We start from the raw sequence: 24468 nt of genomic DNA on the forward strand, positions 1-24468 counted from the left end.
CAGCATGGACGGGGTTTACTTATTGGCCAGGCTCTTAGGAAAAGAGGGCCGGGCAGAGCGCTTCCTGCTGGTAGCGTGTCTTTACCTGGTATTCAGCAGCAACAGCTGTCTTTCTGGGTTTAGAATATTAACACTTGTTTGGTTTCCTCTCTGTTGGTGGATAGCATATTTTTTGCCCTATTCCTTTTTCCCTTGGGACACAAAAGCAAGTCCAGAAACTGATAAATAAACATTCAGCATAGCCTTTGAACTCTTGCTGAGGGCCCTGACCCACTAGAGGCTTAATTCAATGTCATAACCATCATTTTTTCTCTTTAATGAAACAGAACAGAAAGACCATTGTTTTGTGGAAACTTTGTTATATAAAAGTGTATATACCCATATGTAAATGTATATATGGGCCCTAATAAAATTAAAAGCTAGAAAACACTCAGCTGCACAGTTCTTTACAAGCAGAAGTAGATTCTGCCTCTCCCTTCTCAGTCCCTGTTGTGACATCCTTCCTAGCCACCCCCTCCATCCCCCCAAGTCTAGCAATTCCCCTGCCCCTGAGTGTGGAAGCCACTACTATGGCGGCCCCGGTGCCAAGCACCCCTCTGCCTTACGTCCAGACACCAGCTGTGCCTGGACTTCCTGACCCTGCTCAACAAGAAATGGAGGACACCAGGGGCACCTGGGTGGCTCAGTCGGTTGAGCGTCCGACTTCGGCTCAGGTCATGATCTCGCGGTTTGTGAGTTCGAGCCCCGCGTCGGGCTCTGTGCTGACAGCTCAGAGCCTGGAGCCTGCTTTGGATTCTGTGTCTCCCTCTCTCTACCCCTTCCCTGTTCATTCTCTGTCTCTCAAAAGTGAATAAACGTTAAAAAACATTAAAAAAAAAAAGAAAGAAAGAAAGAAATGGCGGACCCCAGGCCCCAGACTCCTGCCTAGTCTCCATGACAGGTTGTAATGCTCTCTAGTTACAGTGGTAGTGAACTCCAGAACTGGGCTTTGTCTCGATAGTTTAGCATCTGCCAATTCGGGGTTCATATAACCACTTAGTAGCTTTCAGGCCGTAGTGATTTCAGGCCTTAGGTCTATTCACAGATAGCAGGTACTCAGTAAAATATTCATTTAACACCTCTCTTTTCCTCTTAGCTCTCATACCTAGCCTTAGGTCTATTCACAGATAGCAGGTACTCAGTAAAATATTCATTTAACACCTCTCTTTTCCTCTTAGCTCTCATACCTAGGTTCCCACTTCCATTGGATATGTTTTTAAGATACAATGTCTCCCTGTCAGTCCTGAGCTGAGATGTGACCGAGCTGAGACGGGTTTTGACTGAGAAGGGGTTACTTCAGAGGAGCCCAGTCAGAGAGAAGTGGGAGAACGCCCAGAAGAAAAGGAAATCAATGATAAAAGCAGAGATAATACTCTTGTTCTCAGGAAACTTTTCTGTTCCCTCCTTTCTTTTACCTACCTGCCCGTTGGGAATTAATGTGCATTGATGTGTTTACTTTTTCCCCACTTAACAAGGTGTAGGGAGACCACCTACTTCTGCTTCTTCCTCTTGAAGAACTGGATGGAGCCAGGCTGCTGGCAGCTGGGGGAACAGATGAGAAAGGCCCTTCTTTGCCTCTGAATCTGCTTGGAGTGGCTGAGTTTTGGTCACCACAGGCCCAAGGGTCTCTCTCTCCTGAAAGACATTTTGACTCCATTTCTGCTCGACTTGAAGGCTTGTTGAGCCATCTTGTTTTCTGGATTTAATCACTTGGTGGTCTCCCAGAAATCAGAGAGGACTACTGGGATCTCTAGATTTCTTGAGATTTCTGAATACCAAGGTCGTGACATCAGAGTAGAGTAGGTACATCTGCTCAAACAGTGAGACCAGGAAATCTTCTGTGCCTTTTTCATGCAGTCTTTCCCCCAATTCCTGCCACCCAGTAAGTGTCCCAGCCTCCTCCCGGTTCCGGTCCCCAGTTCATAACCACCCCACCAACAGCACTCAGCACAGCCCCCCACCCAAATGGCTGCTAAGGGTCAGAAGCGTACTGGAAACGTATTTTAGCATTATTCCTGTTTTGCAGCAAAGCCTTATCTATGGGTCTGTGGCCAGAAAGTTCAATAGAATTGTTTATTTCTCTCTCTCTGACAATTCTGTTCTTGCTTAATTTGCAGATAGAAAATGAAAAGTGATTTTGCCTGTTGATGCTGTAGAAACCATGGGCTGACTTTCATTCAGTTTTACTCTAGCCCCATCTCTCCCTTCTGGGTTACGTCTCAGGCTCTTTGGCTCTGAGTTTATTGGTCTCTTTTACCAAAAATCAGTTCCACTTCTCCCACACAGCCTGGCACTGAAGTGCCCAGAACGAGGAAGCCCTAGAGATCTCACCCATGGGATGCTCGGGTAGGGCCTTCAGCTGTCCCATCCTTGCACAGCTGGGCGAGTGGCCTGGCCACCAGCCCAAGCCGTTGTCCTGCTGCAGTTGCTATCCTTCTGCTGCTCTCCCTCTCTGGTGTTTCCTTTGATGTGATGTATTCCTTTTGTGAGGCCTCAAGGCTTGGAGGGAAAGCTCTGTTCTTGAGCTTCTGAAAACCCGAGATATAAACTATTCCCTTTCCTCTGAGCTTCATGACCTTGAATCTGTACTGTGGCCAGAAACATGAGCCACCACCTGGCTTCGTCCATAAGAGACGCATGTTCTGTCCCAGCAGTGGGGGCCCCTTTGCCCAAAGGCTTCCTGGCAAGTGTGTGCAGTTGCCTAGACACCTTGCTTCTTTGCCTCCTGTGCCAAATCTCTTGTACCGGCACCCAAGGCCATTTGGAAAATGCCTTGGGAGGTAACGCCTCCCAATTCTGCCTTATTGCAGCAGGAGAGACCAGCAGTGATTCAGAGACCTGGGCATAGATGCATCCTCCGCCATATTTTGATCATTTCCTTTTATTCTGTCTCTAGCCTACTTCAACGTTTTGTCTCACAATTACAGTTGCAGTACGAATTTTTTGGAAATACTGTGTAAGTAACTCAGATATCTAAATGTGACGTATCTCATGGTCTGTCACTGATGACCACTGTCAGTGATCTAACACTGATGATCACTGTTGCAAAATGAATGACTGAATCAAAGAGAGAAAGAAAAGGCAATCTGAGTTGGTTAGTGAGCACCCGTGTTGTATAAAAGACCATCTTTGGATATAAAGAAGTGTGAAGAATGGGATCCTCAGGGATCTTATAGGCTAGGTATGGAGTGAAAGACAGCTGAGGTTATGAGCGTGGTGATTGCTATAAATAGTAATAATAATATTAATAATAATGGTAAAACCATAAGAGTTAAAATGTATTCTACTTCTCCATAGGCCAGGCATTGTGCCCCTACATGTTTTTACATACATAACCTCTCCTGGTTCACACAACAACCATGGGAGGCAGATACATTATTCTACCCGTTTTACAAATAGAACAACTGAGGCTTTGAGTGGTTCAGCAGCTTGGCTAAGGTCACAAAGCGAATACGTGATAGAATTAGGATGTGAATCCAGGTCTGTCTGGTTCCAGACACCTAATACTTCATCAGTATTCTGTTTTTTCTGTTACTCATTCTGAATGAAAAACTGATGGTACTATTGTCCAGAATATAGCCAGAGGACAGCAGGGGAAGCTTATGAAGAGAAAAATGACACCGAGTTAACACTTGTGAAATTTGACGTGAAAGCCAGATAGTAAAGAGAAAACGTCTAGGAGTCCACTGGAATGACTCTCAGAAGGCAGAGTGGCTGGGGATAGCAGTATGATTTAGGTGAGAGAGCCATTTAGATAAGCGATGGTGAAGCCGGTGAGACCTTGGGACTGTAAGGGGGTGCATCCCACATCCGGGTGTGCCTGTGCTCCCCACACGTCTTCTTTGGAACTCCCCAGGTCTCTTGCTGATTCCCAGATGCTATGGCCGGGAGCTCACCTCCCCTGCCCCCTCTAATCACCGCTGCCCTGGTGATGGTTGGGTTTTCCCTCTACAGCATCTTATCTCTGATGTGATGGCATTCTGATCTAGGTCCTGCCCTGTCGAAAGTGTCAGGGCGGTGTCCCATCCTTGCTGGACACTAGGCCGACCAGGCCCCTTTTCATCACAGATTCTCCTTTTCTCCTGACACAGGCATCGAATGCCCCAGAGGAGCCCGAAACCTCCCAGGCTTGGTGCAAGAGGGAGAGCCTTTCAGTGAGGAAGCCACACTTTTCACCAAGGAGCTGGTGCTGCAGCGAGAGGTGGGACATCTTACGGTTGCTTCTTGTGTGAAGAGGGGTGAGAAAACGGGGCTCCCTTGGTCTCGTGCTTTCCTGCCACGTCAGAGATGAGTCTGACATTTTTCTGGTGCTCGGCCTTCCTCATCCACCATCCATTCTGTGTCTGCCCACATCCTGCTTCCTTGAGCCCTGCGTCATTGGCCAGCCACCCCCAGACAGCCCCCCGCCACCGGTGTCCTGGGATTGTGTGCTGAAACACCAAGCCGGCCTAGGCAGCATCCTGAGGCAGAGGGCTTACGGCTCTGGAGCCCTCCTCCTTGGCGAATCAGCCCGCGCTGCCTGCCTGCAGCTGGATTTAGAAGCTTGACTAACCCTGTCAGGGGCCAATTTTCTTTGAACATTTATTTGTATCTTTGAGTAATTGCATTTTATGTAGCGGGTTTTCTGACTTAATTTAATTGTATTTCTGTTTCTGCCCGTTGGCCTGGCTCTTGCAGGCGGGAGTTAGGCTTCTCATCTGCTGCGGTGTCCATCTACCTGCTAATTTTTATCAAGTCATAGTCAACTGATACATCTTCTTTCCAGGAGTATTGCAGTCATTCATCCTGCTAGGTGGGCACAAGAAAGGAACAGTGGGGGAGTGTGCTGGGCTCAGGCTGAGGATTTCAGATCTGCCTTTGTCCTCATTTCTTTTACAATCAAACCCATAGGGTCCCGTTAGCTTTCATGCAATATCATGATATGCAAGAGCTAAAAGATTATGGGGTCCTAGAGGTTAGCTCGCTCGTGGGGCTTTGTAGATCCTTGAGATCAGACGTGTGGGCTTGGGGATGTTTCTCATTTGGATTTGAATTGCCAGTGAGTATATTGGGTACTAGAGGCACAAGAGAGCAGGCTAGCCCAGGATGCTGTGTGGGACTGCCCAGACCTGTAGAAAACCACCTCTTTGACTTCTGGCTGAACGACACTATTTGTTTTTGGTTGCCACCTCTTGGGGATTTTTTTTAGCACTTACCTTTCCATTTTGTGAAAGAAAATGGGGTGGCAAAAGGAATCCTGAATTCTTAGTTCAACATAGATGGGTTCCATTTCCCAAAATGAACTGCAACAACCTGGGCATTGCATAGGCTGTGCTGGCCATCTGTATAGTGGGGCGGGGGCAGGAGTGCCGGACCCCTTCATGCCTCCTCAGTCTCACACTGACCCCTGTTTATTTGTGCTGAGATGCGTTCATGTTTGTGAAGAAGAAATCCTCATGCAGAGTGCCTTCCCCCTTCCCCTCTATTTTGTAACTGCCCAGTGTAGTTTGAATTCTTGTCGGTTAAAGATAAGCCCCTGCAGGAAAAGTATTTTAAAAATCCAAATAGTCCAGTTGTCTATCAGAAGCTGTTGCAATTTGGAGCACAGTAATTAGGTAGACGGGGCAAATATTTTGGAATTTCCTCTGGGTGGACCTTTGGGGAATGACCTACAGAGCAGCTCTGTGACGGGAAAAACAGGTCCACCCAAGGTCTGCGACTTAAAGTCATCACAGAAGTAGCCGCGACAGACATCCGGTGGTCGTGCTTTGGACGGAGTGAGGAAAGGCCCTCGTGGGGTTCTCTGAGACTTTTCGTTAGTAACGTCCTCGTCACTTCCTAGCTGCGCCACATTTCTGTGTCGCCCTCCCCATTGGTCACCGTTGTCCTCCCCTGTTGTTTCACGGCTCCTGAAGTTTCTTTCCCTTTCTTTTTCAACTCTCATTTCCCCAGCCACTTTTCTTCTGATCCCATTTTCTGGCCCGCTGGTGCCATCCAAAGAGCACAAGGGGTCAGAGAGAATACTGGCCACTAAGTGGAATGAGTGGGCCGAAAGCTCTTTTATTCTCTTAGTATCGTGACCTTACCTTTGTCTGTACATTTGCTGGTATTTGATTGTTGAAAAAAGATAAATTTTCCCCCATCTTCTTTGATGCCCCTGACGTGTGAGTTTGCAGATCTTGGTCTAATCCAGATTTGATATGTGGCTTTCTTGGTTGTAGCACCCCAGTTTTGCAGAGCCCTAAGTCGGGAGTCTCTTGATAAAGAAACTTTCTGCGTTTTCTTAGCTGCTTATATGATTGCCCGGCCTGACTGTTTTGAAAGGTCTTTCCAGAGGGAAGAGGAGTATGGCTTAAACTCAGGACAGCTTGAAGTTTTAACTAAAGGAACTGGTTTTAACCTGTTCCCTTGGGCATTTCCCTTCATATCACACATGTAAACTGTTTTCTTGACAGTGTAGGAGTGAAGAGTGGTTTTTGTTTTGTTCTAAGTCGCTTTTACCTGTATTTTTATTCCATACATTGTCCTGGGCACATGTCTCTTTGCCTCTTCCTTCCACCCCACTTGGATCTAGGAAAGCCTGATGGATTGGCATTCCTGGATGTGGAGATCCCTCCCGCCCTGAGGAGGAAGCACCGTGCCGCTGTACGGATGCCTGAGTGTGCGTTCACAGCCTCTCACCGCACGTAGCTCTTACCTTCAGGGCAGCCTCCACAGCACCCCATTCCACTCCAGGTGCTCTTCGGGAGTCAAGCCGCTGTTGTGATGGCCGCGGTTGGACAGGCTTTTGGTACCTTGTGCCAATCCGCTTGGTAATCAGACTTGGTCAGGTAATCAGGTGTTGGCGATGACGTGATCGTCCTTGACCCTGCCCCATCCCTCCCCTTTATGTTTTTCTTTTTCTTATCTTAGTTTTGACCGGGATCTCTCTACCCTCTGCCTGTTTTCCCAGTTACTATAAACTGGCAGAATCCAATAGGAAGGGAGAAACACACAGATTTCATGATTTCACAGCACATCCCAGGCCCCCACAACGGCATGTCCGTCGAGTTAGACTCACATGCATAAACCTGTAAACTGACTGGAGAAGGACGTGTAGTGGGGGAGAGACTATAACGGGCACGCCCCTAGGTCAGCCCACCTGCCAGGGAGCAGACAGAAAGCTGAGGTGCAGGTGCCTGACTCCCTGCTTACGAAATACATTGTCTTGGCTTTGGGTGGCCAGAGCACAAATTGCTACATGCCTCTCCGTTTGGGGGGAAGAGAGAGTTGTAGTCTTTCTGTCCCATAGCCTCATGTGGAGCTTGCCAGAGTCTCACACAAGTCTCTTCTCTACATTTCAGATGGCCCCCATCATCTGGACACCCGATAGCCATTCTTTCCTTTAGTGTGTTTTACGGTGACACCAGTTAGCACAGAGCTACTGACATTCCTGGCCACCACTCAGCTCCATCTTCCTGTCTTTCCGGTCACCTTTCATTGCATTTCTTCTTTTTTTTCCCATTTTTCTACGTGCTCCTTCTCCTTAGCCATCGGTTCCCATTGTCTTTTGTTCCTTCCCCTGAGCTAGGAGTCTGGGAGGACTGTTCCAGGTCAGTGGTCTGGGTGTTCTGACATTCTTGCTCCCGGGCAAGAAGAAGAGCAGTTTAGACACCAGCTTGTTACTGGACTTTTTGTGGCCAAAGCAGCCAAGGAACTCTGAAAGCACGTCACACTTAGAGGAAATCCAGGTAGCTCAACAGTTCTTCCTCAGCCTGACTCAGTTAGTATATAGCAGGGGTGGGCAAAGTCGGCCCACTGCCAGTTTTCATGAATAAAGTGCTACTGAAACATTGCCACACTGTGGCTCCTCTCATACTCTAACAGCAGAGTTGAGTAGTTACGACAGAGGCCATGTAGCTCACAAAATCTTAAATATTTACTTATCTGTCTTTTTAGCACAAGAAGTGTGCTGACCCTTGCTGTACAGAGTATGCTGAGTTGGTTGGTTTTTTACCTTGTTGTAGCCTGAAAATGACAATTTACTCTCAACATCCCCTGCCTTTGAGGCTGGGCTACTTCTGGGCCACCCAACGTGAGGTCATCGTGTCCCTTGCTGTAGTTGTGACTGTGATCTATATGAGGGCTGTGTCCCACTGCATGGCATGAGCTGGTGATACTCTTTGTGCCCCCGCCCATACAGCTGCCTCTTTCAGGCAATTCCCTGCCACCCTGCCAAGGACAGGAAGATCTGGTGAATTGTGCCCATCGCTAGCATCTTCCCAGAAGTAGTGGTGAGACAGAGCGTTAGGGAATGGGTAGATAACTGGCTTCAATTTCCTGTTTCTGCACTCCAGGTATCATGTGGTTCTGGGAAAGTGGTTCTTTCCTGCCTTGGTATTCCTGTCTAAAACACTGATCTCACAATCCAAAGCCTTCGTCTTCCCTTTGAGACCCTTCCTGTGAATAAATAGTCATCTGGGATCTCTTCACACCTCGCCAGAAGGCCAGCTAGCCAGCATTCACTCACTGACCAGCCGCTGCCTGTACAGTAACGTGGTCGCTGTCAGGAAAACCTGCGCTCTTAGAGAAGGGGCTCTGAGGTATTAAAAGAGATCAGTGCCACAATTTAACCCTCTTCACAGTTCCAGGCTATAAGAGGTACATTTCCCTGGGGCAGGACGTGGGATGTATAGAGGTTTGGTGATCATTTCCAAGACCTTTCTCAGTGACCCCTTTGTCCTCCTGAGATCTCAGAAATTACCCTTTGCTGCTGCCTGGAAAATGTCCTCATGCTGGACAGCCTGAGCCGAAAACTGGCTGATTCCCTGACCTATTTCCCTTCTTCCTGCTGGCATCGAAAGGGAGGATGCCCCCCTGGGGAGCTCCTGCTGCAGCTTGCAGTGGCCAGGGCGTAGTCCTAGATCCCCTCTCTCCCACTACCCCCCCTGCTTTTTTGTAAACAGAGATGCACAAAAGCCTCACAAGCAACTGGTGCTGTCCGAAGAACATGTATTTACATTTCAGAGGAATGTGGACTTGGCAGTGAATATTGGTGCGTATTTATGGAGAGATGTGCGTCTGGGAGAGAAAACTTAGAATAAAAGGAAAATTATTTCTTGTTTTTTTGTTTTTAGTGCCAAATGTGCTGCATCTTGTCTGAGAAAGATAATAATTGGTCTAAGCAGTTTCCCGTTGATTGAAACTGTTTCTGCACATTTCCCTCACAGTGCTGTGGTATATGCTCACACCCTTCCTGTTCCCGTCTGTCATTGCGGGTCCCTTCCTGGCCAGGAGACACACGGGAGGGGGAACAGTAGCAAAGTTAGATCTCTGGATCAAAGCACTAACGATAGTTCAAGCCACGGGGAAACCCAGAAGGGCAAAGGACACCTGGTGCGGGTAAGGCCAATGAAACACTGCTCACAGACTCTCCCTGGGTCCCGTAACTCTCACTGAGCCACGACTAGTCACCTGCCGGGAAGGTGAGCCAGCTGTCTACCAACGTTTCACTTACTTGCAAAGGACACCCTATTTTAGATGATGTCTGCCACTGCCCAGGGAAGAAGGAATGCAGTAAGGTCACCTTTCTAAACTGCTCTCTTCCCTGTGACGTGTTAAAGGCTGTTGGAAGCTAAGGCTTTACTTTTCCCTCCCCACACACTCTTAATGGTTCATCACCCACCAGTGTTCTTTTAGTTTGTTTTCCGTTTAAGGCTATTTTCTCTGAAGAGGGCTCAGGTAACGACCTCCTATCTTAATAATGATCAGGTTTTCCATTTATATAGTATTTTCTAGTGTAAAAGTGCTTACACATGCAATGTTTCATTTTAATCTCAAAGCAAACCTACATGAGAAATATTATCTCAGTTTCCCAGTTCAGGAAACTGACATGCACAGTGATCTGCCTCTGTTCACAGAGCTTGTTGTACAGCAGATACCAACACCCAAATGTCTGCATTCCAAATCGGGTGCTTTTTCTTCCCCAGATTTTGCCCATTTTTCTATTAGAATGTGGTCATTCTTTTAGCAGTATTATATCATTTCTCAACCCTCAAATATCTGGAGCTAATTAATTTATGAAGGACTTCCCTAAAGGTCCAGCAGTTAAACTAAGAGTTCATCTTCAGTAAAGAACCACTGAGTCTGATTCTGGATGCTCACAGGACTCCAGAGGGATCTGAGGGATTTGCTGTGGCCACACCTTCCCAAAATATTTATTCTCTTCTTGTCACAGTTTTTACAGCTTTTGGTTGCCTGATCCTGCTTCATCTGTTGTTTGACTTCTGCGGGCCTTCCTCTTTTAAATAATGATTCCTCTCTGGTGTATCTTGCTCCATTTCTGCTGGATCATATATAATCCATATTCCTATTTCTAATCTCTCTTAAGACACAGATCTAAGTAAGTCCCTCACTTATAAATCTATGCTTCCCCACTGCCTCTGGGCTAAAGTCTCATTTCCTTAGTTGACATATAGCCTTGATTACCTCCCCAGCTCCATGTCTCACCACTACTCGTTTCACTGACCTTCCTGTACTCACAGTTCCCGGTACACACCTTCCCGTTTCATCTCTCACATTCTTTAGATAGACCCAAGCTCCCCACCCTGTAGATCAACCATCCTCCTTCTTTGATTTCTTGTTCGTACCTACCTGTCCTTCAAGATAGACCTTCTCTGGGAAGCTTTGCCTTGGTCTCCCAGACTGGCTGAGATGCCCTTCCTTTGGTCCCCACAGCATCCTGTGCACACATCTGTCCTTCACTGACCGATGTTGTTGAAAGGATCTGCCTGTGTGTTAAGTCTCCACACTAGATTCTAAGCTTCTCAAGGACAGCATCCATGCTTTTGTCTTTGTGGTCTTTGTACTTTGCCTGGCGTACAAGAGATACTTAATAGATTCGTTAAGTCAACTATTATATATGTTGTCCTTTATAGTTCTTTGGGAAAGCTCTTTAAGGTCACCATTTGTGGGTCAGGGAGGAAGCCTTGAGTATTAAGGCTGGACACATAGCTGCTAATTCAGGAGCTTCTCATTGAAAAAGTGCATTGCCAAGCCTGACTCTGCTTACGAGGGGACCCTGACATTCCTTGGTCTCCCTGGCAGTCCCACCAGGATACTTAAAGGTAATGAGATAATGATGTGTGAGTGTTTAGTGCCCCTGTATCATTCTCCCAGGAGGCTACTCGTCTCTTCCCCTCCCTGTATATTTCCCATCCTTTGCTTTTGCGGATCAAACTATTAAGTGAGATGATGGGTTTATTTTGAAGTTCCAGTCAACAAATTCCTGTTCAGTGATATGCTGTAAGCACCATGTGAATACCAGGCTGTTACCTGCCCACTTACAGCCTCTTCATTTCTGGGCTCGTGGCCCTTGCCAGGTATTTCTAAAAGCCCTAGAAGGAAAGCCCTCGATTCCCATTCCAGCCCCTAAATGAAAATGGCATCACAATGAGAAGAGATGAGGGAAAAATGAAGAGTGGGGGATCCTGTCACATCGCCCTGTTTTTCCCTTCCCTGGCTGCTAGGTCTCCCCTATCAGCTTTTCTACCCGTCGGGTAGCCGGTCACCAGTAGCCTTCCGAAGCTAGCTCAGCAGCATGTGCTGATAGGTGCCAGCAGTGTGCTGGCTCCGGTGGGATTCCTCTCTGCAGAGCTGCTGGCTCAGCTGGGCTGTTGTCTGTTTCCCTATTCTTCTGCTTAGAACTTTCATAGCCAGTCAAGCATAGAATTGCATCCATTCTTCTGAAATAGCTGCTGGGCCTAATTTGTCATTGGCTTGGCCAAGATCCTATTACCTGTAATTATGTCATACAGGCTGACTGGCAAAGTTTGCAGGCCTCACTGCCCTCCCGAGACCGGTGTTCACATCCCAGCCTGGCTGTTGGGAGTGGGGAGAGAACAAAATGGAGTCAGATTTAGGGCCACAAGAGATTTGGCCTCCTTGGGACATGTAGGAACATCTCAAGGATAGAATTCCATCTCAGGGAAGAAAATCCTTTTCGGTGGAGGGATTCTTCCTTTCCCCGGGGAATTGGTCCTTACTAACTACTATACTCTTCCTTAAGAGGTTTTGAGGTTTCCTCTGCCGGTTCAATTTGTTCTTACCAGTAAAAGGAAATAGGAAGTATAGCCCTTAGACCTGACAGACTCTGTTTCCCCCAGAAGCAAGTGCCTTGTCATTGCCAAGGCACCTTTACTTTACTTCTAACCCCCGCCACTCTGAGAGTAAAGATTTTGTAAAAGGCTCAAACATGACTTCCTCTTACATCTTTCCACTAGAATGGTCCCCAGTACTTACTTTGAACTTCATCTCAATTGAACCTGGAAGTGAGTATAGTGGGCACTGATTGCCACTGGAGAGTGTATTTATTGGTTCGCTACAAGATTATCATTACAAACACAAGGTCATGAAAATCCTTCAAACCGAGCTTCGCTAAGCTCCTGCCACCTATGGTATTCAATACTTTCTGCCTGTCTGACATAAAATTCTTTATGAGCCATCCCTGTGGATGACAGCTATTGCCAGGCACATCCTGGTCTACCTTCTGTATAGCTATGTAGAGCCTGTGACCCAGAACAAATGGAAAAATTCTGTCAGGAGGGAAGAGATTTCTGGACTCCTCATAGGTGGATTATGCTAGGAGAGCTGGGTGCCATTTATTTTAATTTGGATGTATCATATGCCCCTAGTAATAACTCCTGGTTTGTCTTACCTCTTCAATCATCCTGAATTTTCACTGCTTCTTGAGCTTTGGCAAGGGTTCTCTTTAAAAAAGAAAAAAAAAGAAGCTAATATTCTTAGTATAATAACAAAGGCTGAAGAAAAACAGCTCCAAATTTTTGTTTTTCAGATGAAATCCCTTATTTATGAAGTCTGTCCATTTCCTTCTGGGAGCCTAATTTGGAAAATAATTCTGTCTTCTGACTAGCAGATCATATTTACTTTCCACACTAAAGATGACCTCATGCAGACCTGCTCACTCTCTGTTTCCAGAAGAACTTCACATGGGACCCCAACACATTGGCCAGCACCCACGTGGACTTGAATGTGAGCTTTCATGCTGGCATGTTTGGGGATCTTCAGGCATCATGTCTCCCTTTTCAATCCTAACCGTTCTCAGACACACCCACTGCCTGAACGTTACTATCTTCTCCTTGGAATTATATAATGCAACTGATAATCTTTTTAGAACACAGCCCTTACTATACAATAGCTGGGCTGTCAAAGCTGCGAGCAAGGAGTAAGCAGATTGTACATTTCATTTGCTCTCCAGGTAATAGTAACTCTCTGGTGTCTCACGTGTGACTCCTCCAAGGACACAGTGGTGACTGTTCTAGTGGATGAGCCAACCTTAACCCTGCCCCCTTCTTATCGATAGCACGCCCACCTCTTGTGTCTGTTGCCAAGGACTAGACGAGATCTTCTGTGTTCCAAATCTGGCTTTATTGATGAACTTCCCTCTTGCCACTCCACCTGTGACAGTTTCTGGTCAGCTGAACTTAAATGGATTTTGAAAATGAAAGTGACCAATGGTCTGTTAGGAAATGCTGTGGTGCATGAAATAAGATTATGAACAAGCTTGAGAATTAACAGCAGATACCCTAACCTGGTCTAAACAACATGTGTCACTTAGGAAAGATAAGTTCATTCTTAGACCCATATGCGGAACATTTAAGGACATCTTTCCTTTTCCGGTCACTTAAAAACTCTTGTCAGTAACATGTGCGGAATCAGACCTGCTTTCTTGTTCCAACCTCACCATTTACTGAATGACCTTGGACATGATCCTTAGCTTCTCTAAATCCAGGGCAATCTCAGTGCATAATAGAATTCAACAGAACGGTGCCCCTTGGGTTGTACAACAGTCCTGCTAACCCAGCTGCCTCACCTACAACAAAGGTACCTTCTCTGTAGGTGATTGTAGAAATAATGTATACATGTGAAATTCCCAACACTGGTGCCCTGGTGAATAGTAAATACTTGGTTAACAACAGCTTGTCATCATTTTTATCGTGAATGAAAATTCTTCTCTCGGAGTTTAGCTAAAATCTAGGATTAGAACTTCAGCGTGTGTGGATAAACCACGATATGAAGAGTAGGGAGGTAGGCAGGTCACAGGCATGTGTGTTGGGAACAGCATTCATATTAGAATCAGCAAAGAACAAAGGTTAGTCTTCTCCAGTGCTCTTTACACTCCAGTCCCATGTATTTAAGCTAGTAGTGGCACGTAAGCATGCTCCCCCCGTCTAGCACCCATGGCAGATGTTTCCGGTCACAGGGCTGCTCTGGCTCAGGGCTCAGAATCTGCTCAAAACAGGGTTCCTAGGAGCTACTACCAGTTGAGTGGATTTGGTACTCGCACCGATACCTATTGGCCATTCTTGTTCCAAGCTCTCAAAAATTGTCTGAGTACCATCGGGGGTTGGGGGGGGAGGGGAGGGTGGGGCTGGTTGGCTCAGTCAGTTACGTGTCCAGCTCTTGATTTCAGCTCAGGTCGTGATCTTGCCATTCGTGAGATCAAGCCTGGCATCAGGCTCTGCACTGGCAGCATGGAGCCTACTTGGGATATTCATTCATTCTCTCTCTCTCTCTCTCTCTCTCCCCCTCCCCCCCCTTCTCTCCCTTCCTCCCTCCCTCTCCCTATCCTTCCTGCACTTGCTCGCTCTCTCAAAATAAACAAACAAACATTAAAAAAAAAAAAAAAAGTTTTTAAAATAAATAAATAAATAAATACCATCTGGGGTTAGCCGGTCATTTTTCTATGAAGATTGAGGAAACAGGGTCTTTTGCCTCTGCTTCTGCATGGTCCTACACTTGGGAAGCTCTTCTTTCTAGGCAGTGTCACATTGAGTGGAAAAGTAAAGGTCTGGAGGTAATGCCGACAGAGTCCTAACCTATGCACAGAGCCTCTTCTAGACTTAACTATGGACAGATAAGGCCAAACATCACCAAGAGCCAGGAAGCCAAGATTCTACACATACCTCACAGATATCTAAGAAATAACGGCTTAAGTATCTTTGCCATGCAGTTGAACTGCCACACGGGTATTTAGAGGATGTTCTGCCAATACTCAGGGCTCTCTGTGACTTACACAGGACTTCTGACCTTGCTCATTTCCTGATGTCACTGTGACCTGAAAATAAGGAATATAGGGATGACCTCTCTAGATCGTAGCTGGCCCAGGCTTCCCTGTCCTCTGATGGAATAGCATTTGCTCTTTTTTGTCCCCTTACCACCTTACCATGGCCACAGCAGTCTACAATTGCCATAGGTTTATCTTTGATCTGTATTAAATTGGAGAGTTGGAGGATAGTGGAGTGCCAGGCAGGAGCTCTAAAGAGAGATCTAGGTGTTAACCAGGATTGAAAAGGACCAGAAAAGGACCCAAGATGAATCCCTTGGGACAGTCACTGCAGCAAGAACAAAAGCTGTCTATTGAGCCAGGAATGAAGAGTTGAAAGGAAACAGCTTCACTGTGCCATTTTTCTTTCCGGGTTAGCATAATGCCTCCCTCTTCTCCCTTTGCCTTCTCTCGATGCAGTGGAATCCTATCTAGTGGTACCAGAAGACGGTCTTGGCATTGAATGCACAGCTAGAAGTGGAGATTTTGCAGGTAAAACCCAACAGGTGCCTCCACCACTACCAGTACCCTGTATAAGCCACTTCACACGTCTCTACAGTGCTGGTGGTTGGTGCTGGATGCTATTACCTCTGGTTAAATAAATCTAAAACTACCGACCCAGGATTTTTATAGCAATGCTGCAACCCTATATGAGGAAATGCAACAAATAGTCCATTACCGCTGATTGGATATGGATTTTTGGCCTGGCCACTTGCCACTCGGTAATTTTAGAATAGGGTCACTTTCGGAATTGGAAGATTCCTTGTAGGAGGGTACTGGTGTTTGCTAAATAGTGTTTCTTATCTTCGTGCCTTCTCACCACCATGCTCCCACCTCCCAAGTGTAGGGCCAGTCTCTCTGTCTGCTTGGCAGAGACGGCCACAGCTCATCCTTCATCAGTTTACAGGGCTGCAGACGTGGCCATTTCCAAACGCCCAGGGTGCACTTAACCACTTCCTCCTTCTAATATCAGCACTTCCACTCTAAACACATCAGCAGCTTTGTAACTTGCATTTTATTTTGCTCTACGTTTTGGCCCTTCAGGTTATTTGTGGGAGGAAGGTGAGGGGACCGGCAAAATGTGTTGTCGCAGATTTCAGAATTACACAATTACACCCTGAGTCATTGTCTCTGGAGAATCATTTAAGCAAGAGTGCCAAGAGCGTCCTGAAGGGCTCTCACTCTGGTCACATGTGGGTTTTAAAGGTTGGGTTCTCTTTCATATTTGATACATGACTACCTACTTGATTTCAGCATCTGCAGAATGGGAGGGCTCAGCCCTGTTCTGCCTGGAGAGAGCTGAAAGGTAATTACTAAGGCACGGAGCACAGGATTGTCCCGCTCACACAGACGGTGAATAAGCACACACGGGCTGAGGGTCCCGTGGTTGCTTTGTTGTTCTCCTCACCTGCATCTGAACAGGAAACCTGTGGTCCTAGAGCCTGAGATCTGACCACTGTTTACCTCATGGGCTTAGCTCTCATCGGTTTTCCCTTTTCTCTCTGCCATAAAATCTGTCTGTTACGTTGCCCTTTTCTTGACATGACTTTGGTTCTGATAAGCAGTATGCCCTAAACAGAAGCCGTCCCAAAGCACTGAGTGGTTCTCACAGTCTTCCTTGTAGCCAGCTGGTTGGACTAAGCCCTCAAAATCAGACACAAAACGCGTATCTTCCTGTTACGAGTTCTTATGCCTATCTGTTGTAACAGTGTGGACTGGTTCTCTGGGTGAGATTGATTTACATACAGTTTGTCATCTTGCCTGTTTGTGGATGGTCATCGTCCCAGGCTTCAGGTCAGACCTCTCACATTTTGGCCCCGGCCTCTGATCTTTATGAGAGGTCTTTCCACCCAGGGTGTTTCAGAGGATAGGCTTGAAACTCCAGAAGCCATGATCTTTGTTATTATCGAGTATGATGCAAGACAGTTCTACTTTATCAGCGTCCCGCCTCGCTTTTTTTGGCATTCGACCCAGGGCTGAGGGTCAGTGTGGCAAAGCTGGAGTTTGCCCTTGAAGCTTTTGATTCTTGTTTCCCCATCCAGAATTATAGTCAGTTGTTGAGCTAGCCCAGCTAGACACCACTCAAGTACGACAACTTCAAAAATTTATGAGGCCCTGGGACCCATAGTCCCTCTCAACATGCAGACTTCTAGCCTTGCATCAAGGGAAGCCATATGGTTTCACATGCCCTGTTGCCCTGGTGAGGCACAGCGCCATGAAGCGCAGAGGGAAGGCCCTGGGACTGCTCTCGGTGGCCAGCCCTTCAAGGTGTGAGGAAGGGCTCTTCGTGACACATTCACACATGCACCCAAGCATGCCTAACACCCAGTGACGGGGAGACCAGCTCGGGGAACATGCAGCCTTCTCACCCTGCCCACACTTCTTTTCATCTGTCCTTCCTCCCTGATGGCTTTCACCCTCCCGGTTGTGTTTCTGTAATCTGTACAGTATCGTTGAGAGGTGTTGAAGAGATCAATAGCAATTCACCTTTTCCCTTATTGATTAAAGTGATGGCAAGTAAAAATGGCAGGCACTACCAATTCATTCATCATGAGCTGGCCATTTCCTACCAGGCCACCAGTGACCTCTCTGCCTGTTAGTTGCTGAGCCACAGCTTAGATTGCACTGGTTACTAGGCTGCTTTAATGGGAATGAGAGAACCACTGTCTTTGGCTCCTACAATCAAAGCTGAGTGAGGAAGGAGACTGCAGGTAATGAGCAAGAAAATGACTGTGGAACCCGTTCTTCAACTCCGTGGCTTTATTTGAGGGGTTCACCACACGTGCTATACTCTCAGGAAGAGGCAGCCTGAGAGCAGATGATGGACATCACTGCCTCTCCCCAGTTCTTCCAAAGGGCACCGCCTTCCTTTATTATCCTACACAATGTAAACTGAGTGTGGTGCGTGAAAAGTCCGTGATGCCTGTGAACTAGTTCCGTTTTTGCTGAGCGTGCAGAGGTTTGTCATTCCCTCTGAGACTTCAGGTAGTTAACTATGGCTCACCCTGGGGGAATATGGGGTGCCTGGGGTTGCGCTTGAGTCAGGGGTGAAGGAAGGGTTGGTTCTTCTACTTAGGAAGAAGGGTCTGCGTCTACCAAGGGATGGAGAATGCAGACAGTTCTTAACCACTTCTCAACTCCAGAAACAAGCACGGGAAGAATGTGTGTGTGCGTGTGTGTGTGGTGGTGGTGGTGGTGGTGGTGGTGGTGGTGGTGGTGGTGGTGGTGTGTGTGTGTTGTTGTTGTTGTTGTTCTGTTCTCCCTCAATGGAAATACCCTCTGACTCTCTGTTGAGAAAGGTGATAGAGACACAACCCATGACATTTCAGGTGCCATGCACTAAAGAGCTCATTTTTAAAGCTGTGTCTCAAATGGCATACTTCTTGCTTCACTCACCTGGTGGTATAGGGCTCTTAAAAGGGAAGTTAGCACTGACCACAAGGGCAAAACTCGGTTAACTTAGCTGCTTTTCTCTTTATGTACCATAGTTTGAATTTGGTTGGTTCTCTGACGCATACGCACACAGAAGCAGCTGGTGCCCACCGCACCCAGCAAGGTCGCTCAGCGCCGTGGAGGGGCTGGGAGAGCGGGAGTCTGCTGCCTGGCTCAGCATGAACCAACTCCCAGAAACTGCTGTCTGCAGCATTTTGGCTGAGGGGGAAGTACACTGGGGGGCCACCTGGAAGCTTACCCTGTTCCGTGACCTCCACCCAGCAAAGGAAGCCACTCACCTGAGTGGGCAGTTAATGGTGACGAGCGGGACTTGCAGTTCCCCAGAGCTGGTCATTGCCATCAGGGAGCTTGCAGTCTTTTGCGTCAGCCCAAGTACACAGCCAAGCTTCCAGAAGAGCACTGCCATCGCAGTCCTGTCTCCTGAGTGCCCAGTGGGTTTAGGTCACTATTTTGGATGCCCCTCTCCCAGTAGGGAGATTTCGCTAGAAACCCAGTGTCACTATGTCAGGTAGCTCTGCAGTCTGCAGATGCCAGACCTGGAGAAGGCAGCCAGCTCTCTGTGAAGCTGGTTAATTACATGTGAAGCTGCCAGCAGGATGATTGTTCTTTTCCCATGGATCATTAATAAAGCATTCTGGCCTGCGTGGATGGGGCAGGGGAAGTCTCTGACAATTCCGTCACCTTCTTCGGCTTTGTTGGACAGGTCTTCCTCCCTTTCAGTCTAAAGTATTCAAAATGGCTGGGAATGAGGAGAGGCAGGGGAAAGAAAAATCTGTTTCCGTGTAATGCACACGTTTTTCTCCTCTAAGATGGAAAGTGGCCCCCGGCTTTCAGATTGTCTTGGCAGCCAGAGTACAAAGGGTTCAAGGCCTGCCATGGGTGGGAAGTGCTAGTGGCTCGGCTCCTAATATTTGCAGCAAACTACTAGCCGGACCTGATTTGGAGACGAGGCAGCAGGTGGCAAACAGCCCTGCCCCACTGGGGCCCAAGATTGGCGCCATCTTCTTCCGTCAGCCAAGGCAGCCCCATTCCTGCTATGCCTGAGCACAGAAAGCATTTGTGGTGTTTTAGAAACTCCTTTTTAGGCAAAGATGGAAGAAGACAAAGCAAATATAATATGGGAAACCCAATGTAGTTAGAAATAGTTTCCTGTCAAACAACCTAAAGTAGAGCTTTTCCTTTGGTTAGAAGAATTTAGAATATACATTTCTCCATAGAGCATTGAGTGCAGATATTAAAAATGGATTATAAATAGAAATAAACATGACCCATGCAGTTTCCAAGGACTTGAGTATACAGCCTTCAGAATACTGAACTAGAGCCTTTGATAGCTATCCGGGCTCTATGGGTTACACAGTCCAATCGAAACAGTGCCCAGTAGTTGAGAAAACTAAGGCACGAAGAAGGTAATTATATGGACACATTCACATAGTAAGTCGTGGGAGAGTTAACATCTCCACGTTTCCATTGTATTGATCTTACCTGCACCCTCCCACCAGCCTCCCAGACAGCCACCTGTTCATCCACCGGCAGTATAGGTAATAATAGAAGGCTGTGACAGTGGCATATAAAAAGGGAGTGGGGTGTACCTGACAGAGGCGGACAGGAGAGGTGAACACGTGCATTCTCTAAACTGTATTATTTTAGTGAGAAAAGGACGCAAGGCTAAGTCAGAGGAGGAAGTTACCCAGGGCCTCAGCATTCTATAAAGAGGACTCTTACTAGACAGGGGTGCAGAGAGAACGCACACAGGATGAGAAGCCATGCCAGAGAGGGAGGAGTACAGGTGTCTGACAAGCCTGGAATTTTCCATTGCTTTTCCTGATCAGCGATCATAGAAAAGCTGTTATCTTTTCATGCCAAAATCTGAGCTTCAAAAAAGCCCCAAAGAAACAACCAAGGAGTACTAAACCATTTTAAGTTGAGGGGCTTGCTTTTTCCTTGGGGGTGGGGAGGCTTATTGTTTTGCTGCCTCCCCCCTGCCCGCCCCAACTGAGAGTTGCAGGGCAGTGATGAAACTTACTGCCCACTAACTCCTTGGGCAGGACTCCAGCTCAGGCACTGTTTCCTGGTCACTTTCTGCCAGGACACAGAGTGGGCCCCTGGGCATCATCCCTTGCGCCCAGTGTCCTGTGCTGTTAGGCCTGCTCCCTCATTCTCTCAGGAGGCAGATCCAAAAGCCATGACATGTTAGCAGGCTCTGGGCCTTGCCCCCACCCTGTAGCTGAGACTGGTTACCCGTTTCGTTAGCAGTGACGTCTGTATGTCTTTCAAGGGCTTGTCAAGTGGGGGAGGAACAAATCACATTTTCCGGCAATTTAATTTTATTAACTCTGATTTTTCCCCCCCTTTTCCAAAGCACAGCTAAATGGAGCTAAACATACACATGAGGGCTATATTTAGTCCTGATGGTGTGGTAGAGTAGGGAAGGCACAAACAGAGGTTTATCTGCTACCTAGTAAACACAGGGAGGTGTCAGGGCTAGAGAATTCAATAGTAATAATAAGCATTTATATGATGCAATGACAACTTTGATACAGGGCATAATTTTCCCGGGGATTGCTATTAATTGTGCTTCTGCCTGTGAGCGGCCCCCTAGTGAGGGGCTTGGAGCACCACGCAGAGTTAAGCTATATTAAACATCAATTAAAACAGCGTAAAATAGAAACCAAATAAAATCTGCAAAGGTCAGAGTGGCTGTGAATGGGCAGACAAGGCCTTGAGGGAGAGGGGTTAGGGCCTGCTGAGTCTAGTATACTGGGGCGCTCACACTTCCAGTTGCTCGGAGCTGCTTTGAGTTCCTCGGTTTATTTAGTAGGTTTGCCGGAGAGTGCATGATGGTACCCTCTAGCTTCCCCCCACTCAATTCTTCCCCAAAGGGGTCTCAAAAACAACTCACTGTGGCCAGCAAGAAACGTGAGAAGACAACCAGAGTCTACCCCCACCATCCAGTAGGACTTTCTGCAGTGATGGAAACGTTCCTTATCTGCGTTGTTCAGTAGAGTAACCACTAGCCACTTACGGATATTGAGCACTTGAAATGTGGTTGGTGCAACTCAGGCACAGGATCTTTAATAAAATTTTAATTTAAATAGCCACATGTGGCCAGTGGCTGCCGTACTGGACAACACAGGACTCTAGACAGTCCTCGCCCACAGTAAATACTCAGGCAGCGAGTGATGTGCACTGCACTCTTCTTCCTGAAACAACCTCCACCTTCCCCCCCGCCCCAGACCCCTGAATGTGTAATGTTTTTTGGGTTTTTTTTTTTTTATACCCAATCCTCCCATACTCTCAACTTTAGCTTCTAGATTCTTTGATAAGGGCCACACACAATGCCAAGAAATGAGAAAGGCCAGTGCCTGCATCAGACCAGACAGCCATGGCCTTATCCTTGTACCCTTCTCTCCTGGCATCCCCCAGTCAAGCTAAGAGTAGGTGTTTCTCACTCCCCCAGACAGAAAAGAAGGGAGTGGTTCTGGATCTCTGGCTAAATGAAGATCACGGATCTGTGGTGCTATCACTGTTCCCACTGAACATCTGATTCAGTTGCTGAGTCTGACCCTTGCATTCTCCAGAACTAGGGGACTGTAAAATTCCCAGGTCATCCAGGAAACTCAAAGCTGACATTCTTTAGTCCTTTGGCACCTAAACTGAAAATACCTCTTCCAGTAGCTTTTGAAACACTTGTTGAACGCTTAGAATGGATCCATTCATTGGAATGACATAGCTAGTGTAGTCAAACAAAGCACTGTACTTGTAATAAAACATCCCATGTGTAAGTCCTGGCTCCTCCATTTACTAAATCCGCGACCTTGACAAAAATCATTTAACCTCCCTGAGGCTTCATCTTCCCACATAAAAATCAGCGTGCCAGATTAAATGACCTCTAGGACTGAGCGGACCTAGAAAAGAGATCCGGAGAAAGACACCCTAATTGCCGCGAAGTCCTGTGTCTCCGCTCAGTTTCCCCTGTCCAATGTCAAGCCTGCATTTCAAGCACCCCCTTTCCTGAGTCCTCCAGGATGCCTCACCTGTGTCTAGTTAGCACTGACTCAGACTTGGAAGTTGTCCAGTAGCACAGACACACCCTGAGCCAGCCATCACCTCCTGTGGTTATTATCGCACTCACGTGAGCCTCTAGGAGTCCCAGACAGTCCCCCAAATTACTTTGAGTCATCCTCAGAGTTGGCATTTTGGCCCTTTGTGGAAAGAAGGCAAGAGGTTTCTTGGCTTGGGCAGTGGGTCCGTAAAGCAAAAGAGGGGTTGGGGAGTTACCAACTCCTGTGTGCCAGTCATCCTGGCTGGCCGGTTGTTTGCCAGCCCCCCTCCACCCAGCCGTCACTAGTTACTGCTCCGGGGACTGTCCCCAGCCGCCCAGAGCCCCTGTGGAGCCGCCTGCTCTGCACAGCTCACAGAGGGCCTGTAGCATCTCTAATTGAAGAGCTGGTGAGCGGACGCCCTCAGTGGAGGTATTTTTAGCTGCAGTGATACAGCCTCATCTTTTCTGCTGGATGTTTTGTTTAGTTATTTTTCTTTTTAAATAAAATAAATAAGTAAAACTGAAGGCTGTGGTCCCAAACCCTAGTGCCAACGCCCAAGAAGTTTTGGCACACCCCCTCACCACAGGCCTAATTAATCCTGTCTAAGACCAGGTGCTGAAGCTCTGAGTTTGCCAGAATATTAGGCCAGAGAGACAGGGTGTACAGAAGGGAGAAGAGCTAGAAATAGAGAGGAGGCATAATGCAGGCTGGCCTGGTGCGAGGTGCGGAGGGCCTTCTGAGCGGCCTGGGCAGCTGGGAACAACTCTTTGCAGGCCTCTTAGACCTTTGATGGATCTTAGGGATCGAGTGAGCGGGCCTCAACTCCTTAGGTTATGCAGTGGGTCCAGGTCTGTACCTTGCTGATGTAGTGCTTTTGTGTTCCTTCTCTTTATCCTGTTCTGTGACTTGTCACCTTTTCCTTGGCTTTTTTATTAGATACCATGTGATCAGGGGCTAAAAGACATTCAAGGAACTTGCATCAGACCCCTTAGCAGGATCCTGGATTGAGGGGGCAGTGGTTCTCAACCCTGGCTGCACACTGAAATCATGGAGTATGGGAGGTTTAGGAAGGATACTCCTACCTGAGCCTCCCTTCAAAGATTCCGGCTTCATCAAGAACCAGCTTTTTCTGTTAAGATTCCCCAGGTATATTAGGTGATACCAAGGAATAGTTTGTTGATGTTATTGGGTGTAATAATGGCTTTGTGGTTATGTAAGAAAATGGCTGTATTTTTTAGAGATGCATACTGAAGTATGGAAAGGTGAAATGACATCATGTCTGGGATAATGCTTTAAAATACATCAGCAAAGAAAAAAGGGGGATAGATTAGGCAGATATGACTGTTTCAATGATTGCTGAATCTGGATGTTGATATATGGGAGTTCATTACTATTCTCTAATTTCAGTGTTTCAAACTTTTCAGATCAAAGGTTTTTTTTAGTAAAACATGTTTTTTAAAAAACTTAGAATCTCTCCAGGTGATTGTAGTGTTCAGCTAAGGTTGAAAACCAGTGGCTTCAAAGATTAAATTTGGATCCCCACACCCTAGGTCAGCTCTGATTTGGGGCTTTGGATAACCTTAAGAGTGACCCTTCAGGGTAAGTTCCCATAAGTAATCTGGACCGTCAACTCTCAAGTAGGTGAGAAACGGGATGGGCACAAGGAACAAATTACACCCGTGTCTAGAATCAGACTTCAGAGTGGAAGACTAGACAGCTTTGTCTGTTCTACTGAGGGACTTCGGTGTCACCCAGCCCTGAAAGCTGTTGTGCTTCGTGGTTTATTTGCCTCGTCCCTTGCCAGCCAGCACCCCTGCACACCACCCCGAAGACCTCTGTCCTCACACCAGG

At 47.2% G+C, this 24468-nt stretch overlaps 1 protein-coding gene across 1 annotated transcript in view; it reads left to right on the forward strand.

Moving 5' to 3' along the window:
* Window positions 1–24468, forward strand: part of SND1 (staphylococcal nuclease and tudor domain containing 1) — a 422592-nt gene that overhangs the window by 320839 nt on the left and 77285 nt on the right. Inside the window, exon 16 of the mRNA XM_007089922.2 lies at window positions 4131–4240. Within this exon, the coding sequence (XP_007089984.2) occupies window positions 4131–4240 (110 nt within the window). The remainder of the gene's footprint in view (window positions 1–4130; window positions 4241–24468) is intronic.

The sequence above is a fragment of the Panthera tigris genome, chromosome A2, assembly GCF_018350195.1.
Source record: "Panthera tigris isolate Pti1 chromosome A2, P.tigris_Pti1_mat1.1, whole genome shotgun sequence".
NCBI lineage: Eukaryota > Metazoa > Chordata > Mammalia > Carnivora > Felidae > Panthera > Panthera tigris.